Source organism: Colletotrichum tamarilloi (assembly GCF_030869305.1).
Source record: "Colletotrichum tamarilloi strain Tom-12 chromosome Unknown Scaffold_152.1, whole genome shotgun sequence".
Taxonomy (NCBI): domain Eukaryota; kingdom Fungi; phylum Ascomycota; class Sordariomycetes; order Glomerellales; family Glomerellaceae; genus Colletotrichum; species Colletotrichum tamarilloi.
This window is the reverse complement of record NW_026849535.1, coordinates 61,015-72,730: the sequence shown is the minus strand read 5'-3', so window position 1 is coordinate 72,730 and position 11,716 is coordinate 61,015. Positions and strand designations below refer to the sequence as shown.

Genomic DNA, 11,716 nt, shown 5'->3' with positions numbered 1-11,716 from the left:
TCCTCGAGAGCCTGACGAAGCTGATCTTCGGTATATTGAGGCATTATATATAGAAGAAGACATGTGCAAAAGATGAGCCCATTTGGACGCGAATTGAAAATGTTGTGATAAAAGGAGGTTGGGGGTGGGCATTGGGTTGTGGTGGATTTTCGCGTTTTTGTGGGTGCCAGAAACAGGGGGGTGCCAGGAAGTGGGTATGTTGACTTATATGCGGCAATGCACAACAAGCGGCGGTAGTTAAAACTTGCTGAGAACTGTTTAGAGTTGGCTATAATAGCCTATTCAAACTTCAGGGGAGAGCATTTTCCGATTCATGGATCAGACTACGTAGCGAGGGTTAGAGATGCAAGTTGAGTCAGATACGTCACATAAACGTTGTCTCCCTCGGTTTCAATGGTTTCGGTTAATATGTGCATGATTTCAATGTTGCATAACGAATTTGGACTCTTTCAACAAGATATCCGTAATATTTAAAATATTTTCGTCAGGTCTAACTATATAGCAGGCTGCACGTTGGTTGTTGTGGATAACTCGAGCGGGTAATCGAACTGGGTTGCCTTAATGTTGAGGGGGGGTTGGACGTGATATCCTCTTAGAGCCAGAAGCGCGACCATTTTTTCCAAGAAGCACCGTCCGTTGTAGTCGATGGCCGAGCGGTATGATTCCCGCCCTGTGTGGTGAGAACATAGTTGGCTCATGGCCCTGCATAATGCCATGGATAGCTTCTTTTTCAAACATTCTTCATCATAGTAATTTTGGTGCAGAGCAATGTTACCACGTGTTACCTGCGTATTCATATATATAACCTTTGTGATGGAATAAGAGTACACTTCTAGATGGTAGCGAGCTCGAGTCGAGATTTCCTTTCCTTTTTTGCCCTCTCCCTCTACGGGAAGAGAAACAGTGGGAATACCAAGTGATCCGGGCTTTCAGCATGAACAGCGTCAATTGCACACTGAGGCAGTCATGAGGCAATTACGAGACGAGCTCCCTAGACTAATTTTCACTGCTGTCATTCATTCAATTGAATTATAGTACACGTGATCTTGTCATTCATATTATGGTAATGTGCAGTAAGCAATATGTACATCAGAAGCAGACTAAACACAAGCAAGGGACATTATACACAAGTCCAGCTATCAGGAGAGTTGGGGTCTCCGGACTTGTACACGTTGCGCGTGGGGTATTTGCAGTGCTTCCTCGTGAAAGCAACCTGGCCACCCTGCGTACCATTGACAAACGCAGTGCCAAGGATCGAATCCGGCGCGACGCCCTCCTCAACCCACCGGACAATGGCCGAGAGAACATTGCGTTCGGGCTCGAACCCGGCAACAGCAGAGTCCTTGTTGCCAATGAAGCTGGCGCCGGGACCGCCGCTGCAGTGGTTCATGCCTGAGATGCGGAAGTACCGGTAGAACTCGTCGAGCTGTGCGGACGTGAGGCCCATGGTGCGCGAGACGTGGTTGTAGTAGCGCGCGCTGTTGTCGCTGCTGATGATGGGGTCCTGGAGGCCATGGTAGTGCAGCACCTTGGTGCCGCGGTCCTTGACGCCGGAGAGGTCGCCCTTCCAGGTCTCGATACCGCCGGGGTTCTGAGCGGCGGCGGCGGCGAAGTCCTTGGGGCCGATGGTGGCCGGGTCCCAGGTCGTGTCGTTGTAGATGACGTTTTGGAACCAGTCCGTGGTGTAGGGGAACGCGCGGCCGGCGAGCAGGATCTGGGTGGGCTGGGCACCGGGTTGGAGGCGGGGGTAGACGAGACTTCCGTCCTGGCCGTACAGGTCGGAGAAGACGGTGCGGACCGTCTGGGCCTGGACGCCGGTCAAGCAGTTTGCCGTCTGGTTGGCACCGCAGATGAGAGACTCGGGGCGGTACTGGCACAGATCAGGGTCCTCGATGATGCCGTCGACGTGGCCGTCGAGACCGTCGCACTGGTTAAGCAGGTCTTTGTAGACGAGAGTCCAGAGGTCCGCCGACAGGAAAGTCGGCTTGTCGGAGGTGCCGGTGGCGGTGAAGAAGTGACCGCTCCAGGATGTCAAGTTGTTGAAGGCGAAGGCGGGCGCACCAGCCACGATACCGTCAAAGTCGTCGGGGAAGTCTTGGGCTTCCTTGAAGCCCTGCCTTCCACCAGTCGAGCATCCAAGGTAGTATGACTTGGTGTGCTCCTTGCCGTAGAGGGCTTTGGTCGTCTCCTTGCCAATGACGACGCCGGTGTGGAGGGATCGGTAGGCAAAGTCCTCAATGGTGCCGGGGTTGTTGAGGAAGGGCGAGCCAATGGTGCCGTTGTGTCCATTGTTGGCGCCGACTGCAGCGAAGCCTCGTGAGACGGCGTAGGCAATGTCCTCGTATTGGATACATCCGCCAGTGCCTCCATTGCCGGTGCTTAAGAAACGGCCGATCCAGTTGGACGGGAGCCAGGCCTCAATACTAACGTTGCTGATGGGTCCGGTAGTGGTCAACATGGACACACGGCAAATGTCGACTCCGACGACCTGACCAGGGCGGGTACATGTCGGGTGGTTCTCTGGGAAGGTGATATTGGTTCCGGCAGAGACGGGAGTGGAAAACCAGACGGTGGTGTTTGGGAGCTTCAAGTTGTTGGCGAGGGCGCTGCAGTCGTCGGCGAAAGCGCTCATGACGTACTGAGCCGCTGGCACCAGCAGCATCGCAGAAAGGTTGACGGACTTCATGTCGGCGAATGGGCGTTGAATAGGACAGATTCCAAGGTCCATTCGAGACTGGCGGTCCTCTACGCCGAGGTGTTGGGGCTCAATGGCTTCTTTTATAACGGCAATGGAATAGGTACTGTAGTCGAACTGGTATCCAGAAGTAAGGTAGTCTCCAATGTGACGATGCCAGGCCGTTCATCTCAACGCAACCCTGGCAAGAAGACTAGTAGCAAATCGATGCCCACCCTCGGCGATCCCTTCGGGTGGCGTGCCGGTCGGCGTGGAGTGACGGCAGTTAGCCACGGCACGACTGGACAAGGCGACCTTCCAGACAAAAGCAAACACTGGGCGGTCTATGCCTGATTCAAGGCGAGCATCTGGGAGAGCTCTGACAGCATTAGAATGAGGCATAGCGACCTGCCTTTTTCTCCCCACACTGGTAGACTACACGTGTTAGCTTGAGGGGATAACCATGCATCGGCAATGGCGAGTGCGGAGAAGGCGACCAGGTTGGGGTATGCTCTCCGGGGGTTGATCGCGGCGGAAGAGTCTTCTACCGGGCGGAAGACAGGCCTCGTCATGTTCACTTTGTGGCTTTTGCTCATGTGAGCAAGAGTCGTGCCAACTCACTTTGCTCTGAAGCGGAAGTTGGGCCGCGCGCGGCAGGCAAGGAAGAGACGACGAATCTAGAGCCAGTTCAACTCTAAAACTGTGATGAAGCTTGTTTGGATGGTGGAGGCTTTTGCTGACGAGAAGAGCGGAGAGTGGAATTAGCGTAGCCTGTGCGATGGGGAAGAACTGGAGAAGCGCATTTCCCCAGTGTCACTAGATGCAAGGAGACGCTTCTCCACGTGCGGGGAGACGCCGGTTTACCCGGGGGCTGGGTAGTCTGGGCCTTGGAAACCCAACATTGGTAGCTTTTGTGACGGAGGAGCTGGAAATCGATCTCCCAAGAGAATGGAAGGTCGTTATTGAGCGCCGGGTTGTTGAGTAATCGTATCCCTACGGATATCTACACAACTCGAGAGAAGTGTGATATGCGTGTTTCGAGAGCTTCAGAGACCACTGTACGGGTGTTCCCTCGTTGTTTCTCTTGCGGATCCATTCAAATTGCCTCTGTGAAAAAGTTTGATGTTTCAAGAGTCAGGACTCTGAACAAAACACGCAAAAATCCGCTGACAGAGGTCCTCAGATCGTCCGAGTCGCGCGGCGGCCCGACAAGCAACACCCATGTATCTGATGTTGCCTCTTTCGTTGCAACCATTTGCGGGAGTCCCTGTAGATCTGACCCTCTCGAACTCCTCGACACTGACAGTTCTCTACTACGGAATCAATTTGTTTCCTTTTGCTGATTTCTTGCTTATGGATCCTACCTGCATACGCGTCCAGATGGCCTTTACTCCCCTTAATATCGGAAAACGAATGACGCTCAGAGCGGCCTGCCAAAACGAGACGTGTGAGAGGGCTATACCTGCGGCATTATCCTCGGCGTCATCTAATCTTTTTTTCCATCTACGACGTTGCACACATGACACCTTGGCATTCCCCAAATGGACACTTTTGGATTTCTTTCAACCACGGATCATGAGGTTTTAGACATAACCCGTGCTGGCTTCCCGAAGATTTAGTGCAGAGGGGTATTTGGGGTTTCGGCACGCTGCGTGACTTAGCTGCATGATGTTTTGCGCCCCCAAGAGGGGGGAGTTGAGCCGTGAGGAACGCAAAGTCCGACTGACTCGGAAAACCCGGCCTCCATGTCATGTCCCTTCAACAATCTCTTCCATCTGGGGACCCGCCGACCGAAGCCAAGTCGGCGCAGCCGTCGATCATCACTTCAAAGCCGTAGCGATAGAGTACTGACTGAGGCACTTTGTCTCTTTCGGTCCGTTGATACAAGGGCTATCGCAGACTTTACACCGCGGAAGATTCCGCCTGCTTGTCAGTCATCCGATCGAGAGAAGAATTTGACGCTTTGATCACCGCTCCGGGCACCACTGTAACGCTCCGTATGGAGACGCAACTGGAGCAGAGTAGTCGTTGATATCCAGTGCACTACAACAGTAGTCAAGAGATAATCCGTAATAATGCCGCCTACAAATCCGCTGTGTTATGTCCGTAGGGATGACCTCCGACTAGATCTCGGACCCGACGACGCGGAGCTAAAGGGTGTGTTAGTACTAATCATAGGGCCGGCCGGCAACCATGATGCCGGGTTTCCGCCTTCTATTAGCGCACCCACACAAGCAGGTGGATTGATCGAGCGCTGCGGTCGTAGTCGCTGTCTCTCCCTTCAACCTGACGTCTTGAAGCACCCTTCATCTACCAGCAAAACCACTAACACACGTTAAAGAGAGTACTAAATGTGTCATTTGAATGATGCTCTCAGCAGCCAATGTAGCGGTCCGAAAGACAATCCGCGCGAAGGTTTCGGACCGAGCCCCAGCTCCGTAGTAGTTTTCTTCATCGACTCATTCGCTTCCATGCCACAGAGAAGTCTATGTACTCCCTAGCACCTCGTGCTCTTCACAATGAGAATCGCGGCGAAAATATTGGGCGACAGGTTAAGTAGGTACTTTGAGCCAGCTCACCTTTGGAGTCAGAGTAGCAGTCGGATTGAACGAGAAGGTTTATTCAAACTCATAGTGAATAGGTCAAATTTAAAGAATTTTTGAATCTCGGCTCTAAAGACTGAGCCTTAGTTCGTGAACCCTCACCTGTACTGGGGATAGTTTTCCGCAAGCCACTTCTGAGATAGTGTCAGACCCAGTTCCGATCACCACATCATGGATACGAACGTATCAACTACACCAGCCAGCTGGGCAGAGTTTGCAAGCCTAAAGCTATCCTCATCGCTTCCTGCGTCCAACCCCAGCCTCTATTGGCTAGCCTTACTCGTACTAGCTTCAGTCATCGCAGCACCTCTTCGACACAAGTTCCAAGATGTCGAGATCTACCCAGTCATCAACAAGACTAAGGAGGAATACCTGACAGGCGGGAGAGCCCTCCTTGCCAAGGGAGCCAAGAAATACGGCGGCAAGCCATTCAGAGTCTTCACCGGCCAGGGCAGCACCCTCACGGTTCTGGCGCCTGAGTTCTGCCACGATGTGAAGAATGATAACCGCTTGAGCTCGACCGAGTTCCTCCTGGCCTACTGGCAGGCCGGGACACCGGGGTTCGAGCCTTACTTTAGCTCGGGAAGCGAGCTCATCCGTGAGATGATCCGAACTCATCTCACTCAGAGTGATGTTGGTGAGTCTTTGGAACCCGGCCGGTCTCACAACTTGCTCATCTAGGCCGCGTAGCCAAATTATCACAACCGCTCGCAGACGAGGCAGCCAACGCTCTGAAAGACGTCTTCACGGATAACGAAGGTACATCTAACCAATCATCTCATACCCTTACTTGAAATACTTATGTCCTCTCTAACACCATCTCAGAATGGCACGAAATCACTCTCGCCCCGACAATCGCCCAAATCGTCGCCCGCGTCTCTGCCCTAGTCTTCCTCGGCCCCGAACTCTGCCGGGACCCAACCTGGCTCACTATCACCATAAACTACCCCCAAAAAGCCATGGCCGCCGCCAAAGTCCTCCGCTCCTACCCGGCCCCCGTCCGCCGCTTCGTCCACTGGTTCCTCCCCTGCTGCCGCGAGCTGCGCCAGATGCTCCGCACCGCGCGGCAGGCTATCGAGCCAATCCTGCAGAAGCGCCGCGAGCAGGAGGCCGAGAAGGGTGGGGTCGTGTTTGATAACGCGTTGGCGTGGATCGAGAAGCTGGCGAAGAAGCAGCAAGATCGGACGGCGCAGAATGCGGCGTTTCAGCAGCTTGGGTTGTCGATTCTTGCGAATGCTTCGAGTACAGATATGGTGTCGCAGAATTTGCTGGATTTGTGTGTGAATCCGGAGGTGACGGAGGCGTTGAGGGGGGAGATTGTGAGGGAGACGAGGGGTGGGTGGAAGAGCTCGACGTTGTATAATCTGAGGCTTTTGGACAGTGTGCTGAAGGAGACGTTGCGTCTCAAGCCCATTGCGTCGGGTCAGCTACTTTCATCGACTACGCATTGTGTCATTGCTAACTTGCAAATAGTGGCTCTTGGGAGGCGCGTGATGGAAGATGGCGTGAAACTGAGTGACGGCACCGTGCTGCCCAAGACGACCGGCGTTGCCGTATCATCCGCGAACATGTGGGATCCGGTAAGACATTCCATCTCTTTTCAGTGGTCCATGCCGACCAGATCGCTAACTTCCTGAACACAGGAGATCTATCCAAACCCAGAAACCTTTGACGGCCGACGCTTCCTCCGGATGCGCGAGGGCGGCAACAACGAGCACAACGCGCAGCTCGCGAGCGTGTCGCCGGAGCACATGGGCTTCGGGCTCGGCTCGCACGCGTGCCCAGGTCGGTTCTTTGGCGCGAGCTCTGCGAAGCTGATCATGTCGCACATCTTGCTCGGGTACGAGTTCAAGCTGGCGGATGATGTGGACAAGAGTAGTGTTGAGCCTATGCGTTTTGGGTTCTCTACTCTGGCGAATCCTAGGGCCAAGGTCCTGATCAGGCGTCGCAAGGATGTTGTCTGAGGCACGAAGGGAGACTTTATTGAGGCTTGCGTGCTGCGGATCTCTGGTGTAAAAGGAAAGACAATACGGCCAGGCGACAAGGCTGTTGGAGCTACCGCCTTGTTGAGGTGACCCGGTCAAAAGCCTCGTCCTAAAGCAATCATGTCATGAGACTAGTGCAGACAATTAATCGCCTGAAAATCAGGAATAGCCCAGAATGATTTCAGAAGCTACTTCGAACGAGAAGCGTGTGCGATATCGAGAAATCCGAGACATCGGCTCGACGGGCAGCAATGCGAGACCGAGAAATTTCTCGTCAATAAGCTTCGCTTTTGGGTAGCACTAATACCACGTAGCCAAGCAAGATATCTTGTTTCCCGAATTGATCGCGGAGCCTCTGAGCAGTCAAACTACCAAGAACGGGAATCTCCGTCCAAGCGATTGGCGGAAGAAGTTTCCGCGCTGAGGACTGCATGGCGGGGTTGGCTCGAGAAGCTCAACCATCATCGGAGGGGGTAACTTTTGCTGCTCGTTCTCGATACTTCTTAATCTTGAACCCGATTTCAAGCTGGAATTCGCAGCCGTCTTTCCTAGGATGCTTCCCGCAGATACCTCCGAATAGAGTTGACTGTATTTGGGAACTGAGGCCCGCTGCCCGTGATGGAGGGGCAGAGAGCAGCCGCATCTCGCCTTGAGCACACACACGTTCTCCATAGGTGAGGGATGGTTAACGGAAGGATAGGGCAGGTCTGCAGGAACAGGGACAGAAGCTTAGTAGCTGGGACTGTACATCGATGAAGCACTCGACGTGGAAAGAATGGTACGGATGCGGCCGAGAAGTGGCGGGGGATGTGCAAGCCTGATCGACGCGATGTCACTTGGCTCACGGATACGGAGGCTTACGATCCGGGGCACTCATTGAAGCAGGCCATGCCTGCAGAAAACCTGCAGGACAGGACTCGGCGAAGAGATAGATAAATTCTCAAAAGAAGCCTCGTCACGGACCCTTCAAAGGAGACTATTCGTGGTTCACCCGCTCGCCCCATCAACCCATCGCCGAGATGAAGTCCATCCTAGGCATGGCCCTCTGGGTCCTAACCCTTCTCAACATCGCCCTCGGCGCCGAAGTCGTCCCCCGCGCAACCTTCACCGAGGTGACGGACTACGGCTCGAACCCGACAGGCACGCGCATGTGGCTCTACGTGCCGCAGAATCTCGCCGCCAAGCCCGCCATCGTCGTGGGCATCCACTGGTGCAGCGGCAGCGCGCAGGCATACTACCAGGGCAGCCAGTGGGCGCGGTACGCCGAGACGTACGGGTATATCGTGATCTACCCGCAGACGCCGTACACGCGCGACAACTGCTGGGACGTGGCGAGCAAGATGACGCTGACGCACGGCGGGGGCGGCGCGAGTAACTCCATTGCGAATATGGTGAGCTTTGTGATTGCGCAGTATGGGGCGGATAAGAGCAAGGTGTATGCGACTGGTATCTCGTCTGGTGCCATGATGACGGTATGTTTTGACTTTTGCTCACCATCTCACGTCCTCTCCTTGCCAAGTATGCTGATAGGTGGTCTTTGGTAAACTTGAAGAACGTACTGGCGGCGACATATCCCGACGTCTTCGCAGCCGGCATCGCCTACGCGGGCGTTCCGGCCGGCTGCTTCATGTCCGCGGACGACATCCCCGACTTTTGGAACTCGACGTGCTCGACGGGCCAGTCCATCTGGACGCAGCAGCAGTGGGCCAACGTCGTGAACAACATGTACCCGGGGTACACGGGGGCGCGGCCCAAGATGCAGATTTATCACGGCGCGGCGGACGAAACGTTGAACGTGCAGAACTACTACGAGACGATCAAGCAGTGGACGGGTGTGCTTGGGTACTCTGCGACGCCGCAGTCGTCAGTGGCAAACTTCCCCAGGAGCCCGTATACCAAGTACGTGTTTGGGGATAAGTTGCAGGTGAGTCTTGATGCTCTAATCACTGGTTGAGACAACATGTTGATCTTTAATTTGGAAGACGTTCCTGGGTACGGGCGTGACCCATTCGATTGATGTGTTTCCGGAAGAAGACCTCAAGTGGTTCGGTTTCGTGGTAAGTCTGGACAGGATTGGAGTTCCGGTGTAGACAAGCTGACTGCTGACTGCTGCTCTAGACGCCGGTGAGCTCATCAGCTGCTGCGACGGTTCCTGCGACGACGAGCCGCGCATCTACGACGCTGCGAACCTCCACGGCGGCAGCGACAACGACCACGGCAGCCGGAGGATCCGGGACGGCACCTCAGTGGGGACAGTGCGGCGGGATTAACTGGACGGGACCGACTGCGGTATGTTGCCGCGGTGTGATGAGGAGACTGAGCTGGGTGCTGACATTATTGGGGTAGTGCGCGAGTTCGTTCACGTGTGTCAAGGTCAATGACTGTGAGTGCCGATGATGCTTCTGTGAGTCTGATTGAGTGTGCTAATGGGTGTGAAGGGTACTCGCAGTGCCAGTAGTTGCGCGGAGTGATCATGACAGTCGAGTTGATGATTGAGCTGAGCATCACCAGGAAAGGATCATGGAGGTCCGGTCGAGATGCAGATTGACGAGGATGAGGAATGTTGGTGAACAACAAAGATTTCCCTGTTTTCAGTGTCGAGGCCCAGGTCTAGACTTCTAGAAGACAGACGAGAAGGGAAGCAATAAACATTCAGCTGGCCTTGGTTGTCCTTCATGGTACTGCTCGCAGGCGCATGGTGCGTGTTTTCCTGGATTGATGGTGAGGTTATGAGGATGGAATGCGACGAGGTCTGCAAGCGGCCGTGCAGCAGCGAGCGTCGGCCATCTTATGATGGTGTCGCTTTGAAAGGGCGATTGAGGGTCTAGGTAGTCCAGGTCTCAGATTTGGGGGAGAAACCCTTTCCGCGAAACATGAGCATTCCAGCGGTAAAAAGCAAACATGTGTCTCGGCAGAGGGGGACCGCGATGAGGTCTTGATCTCACAGTCTCACTTGAGACTGACGGAATGAGACAGTGGCCGATGAGTGAAGAAGTGCTCTGAATGACACCATTTGATGTTTCATGCAATCGGTCGGCGGGTGAGTGAGTGAGCAAAGGAGGACCGTGGCAGGTGACTGAGTGAATAAGTGAGTGAGTGAGGCTATTCCCGGCAGTTCGTGATCCATCAAAACAAATCCACGTGGGTCATTGAGAGGCGACCATTTGGTCATCATATTGTTGGATGGCATGGACCACGTGATGCTAGCCGCTGGTCAGCATCGGACAAGACCCGATCGTTGCTCGGGCATTGGGTTGGGTTGGGATCTTTTTTTGAATTTCGCTCCGGCAAGCCTGCAGGCCTCGACTTTTCTCATTTTTTTAGTCTCTTTTTCAAGGGTCCGTCGGGTGGCGTCATTGGCGGCCCCGCTGGAAGATTTGGTGTGAGAACCTGGAAAGTGAGTGAGAGTGAGCCACGGAGTGAATCTCATAATGAAGAACAAGAGTGACATTGACACACACAACTTCAGAGGAATGCATTTCCAATGCCCGGAATAGCAAGTGTCATGTAAAAGACATGTCTGGGACAGATCCATGATGACGAGCAATCTACTGCAGACCGAGACAGGTCTGTGAAGGGTAACGTGATCTCGTGTCTCTCCCCTGGGCCCTGTCTGAGCTTGGTGTCTCACCCCACAAGGACCGTGAGGGAAGTCGGAGCGTCGAACTCTTTTCTTCAGTCCTGTCATCACTCATTCGCGACTTGCAGAGTCCAATGTGATTCTCTCACCGCCATAAGCTGGCGGCAATTCCTCTTGTCCGGGGGCCCAGCATTGACCGTTTACATCTCCACTGAGAGGCAAGTTTGTGTGGTGCGTGGCAGGGTGAACAGTTGGTCAAGCTAGGCGCCCCTCCTCTGGCTCCTCTGGTGGCCATTGGTGCTGTTCTCGCGGCCCCAGAAGTCGCGCTTGTTCCTGCGGACTGACGTATCGCCTTCTCACGATCCTTGGTCTCAAGGGTGAGTGTGGAGAGTGAGACAGAGCAGAGAAAGTGAGAGTGAGAGAGGCAGTAAACCCCATGCGGCATAGCTCCTCCTCGTCTGCATCTGCAGTACTTTCGAACGGGGTCTTTCCTGTGTTCCCGCTCTTCTCTCGTTGGCTCCTTTTCTTTTCCACTTTGTCTCTTCCCCCACCCCCGCGATAGACGTCGACTTTACACAACTTCTTCTCTCCACCATCATCGGACCTTTTTTGCCCAGTCATCCCATCCATCACAAGTATTATTCTATTTCTTTTTTCAACTGTGTACTCGGCTACCCATGCATGAATCCGCAGTGGGGTCCGCAAGCGGCTCGAGCTTCACCAAGTCAAGTGTCCACACTAAACATTGACCGACCTTGAAAAACAAACGTTGAAGCTTTTCATACCACTGTTTAACTCCATCGTTTTGCATTACTAGAGGATTGCCGCAGTATATATAGACGCTACCCTGCCCTCGAATTCCGCACTATTTAAC

At 54.0% G+C, this 11,716-nt stretch overlaps 3 protein-coding genes across 3 annotated transcripts; 2 read left to right on the top strand and 1 right to left on the bottom strand.

The window, feature by feature from the left end:
• Positions 1–1,120: 1,120 nt before the first annotated feature.
• Positions 1,121–2,686, bottom strand: CTAM01_15205 (tannase and feruloyl esterase; the record flags this gene model as incomplete). The annotated part of the gene is made up of 1 exon (XM_060531203.1): positions 1,121–2,686. One exon carries the CDS (start codon positions 2,684–2,686, stop codon positions 1,121–1,123), a length of 1,566 nt encoding a protein of 521 aa, XP_060374240.1.
• A 2,762-nt stretch (positions 2,687–5,448) lies between these two features.
• CTAM01_15204 (cytochrome P450) lies at positions 5,449–7,241 on the top strand (the record flags this gene model as incomplete). The annotated part of the gene is made up of 4 exons (XM_060531202.1): positions 5,449–5,914; positions 5,959–6,036; positions 6,103–6,857; positions 6,921–7,241. 4 exons carry the CDS (start codon positions 5,449–5,451, stop codon positions 7,239–7,241), a joined length of 1,620 nt encoding a protein of 539 aa, XP_060374239.1.
• Positions 7,242–8,281: 1,040 nt separating this feature from the next.
• Positions 8,282–9,720, top strand: CTAM01_15203 (PHB depolymerase family esterase; the record flags this gene model as incomplete). The annotated part of the gene is made up of 6 exons (XM_060531201.1): positions 8,282–8,734; positions 8,815–9,186; positions 9,245–9,319; positions 9,381–9,551; positions 9,609–9,645; positions 9,701–9,720. 6 exons carry the CDS (start codon positions 8,282–8,284, stop codon positions 9,718–9,720), a joined length of 1,128 nt encoding a protein of 375 aa, XP_060374238.1.
• Positions 9,721–11,716: the final 1,996 nt, after the last annotated feature.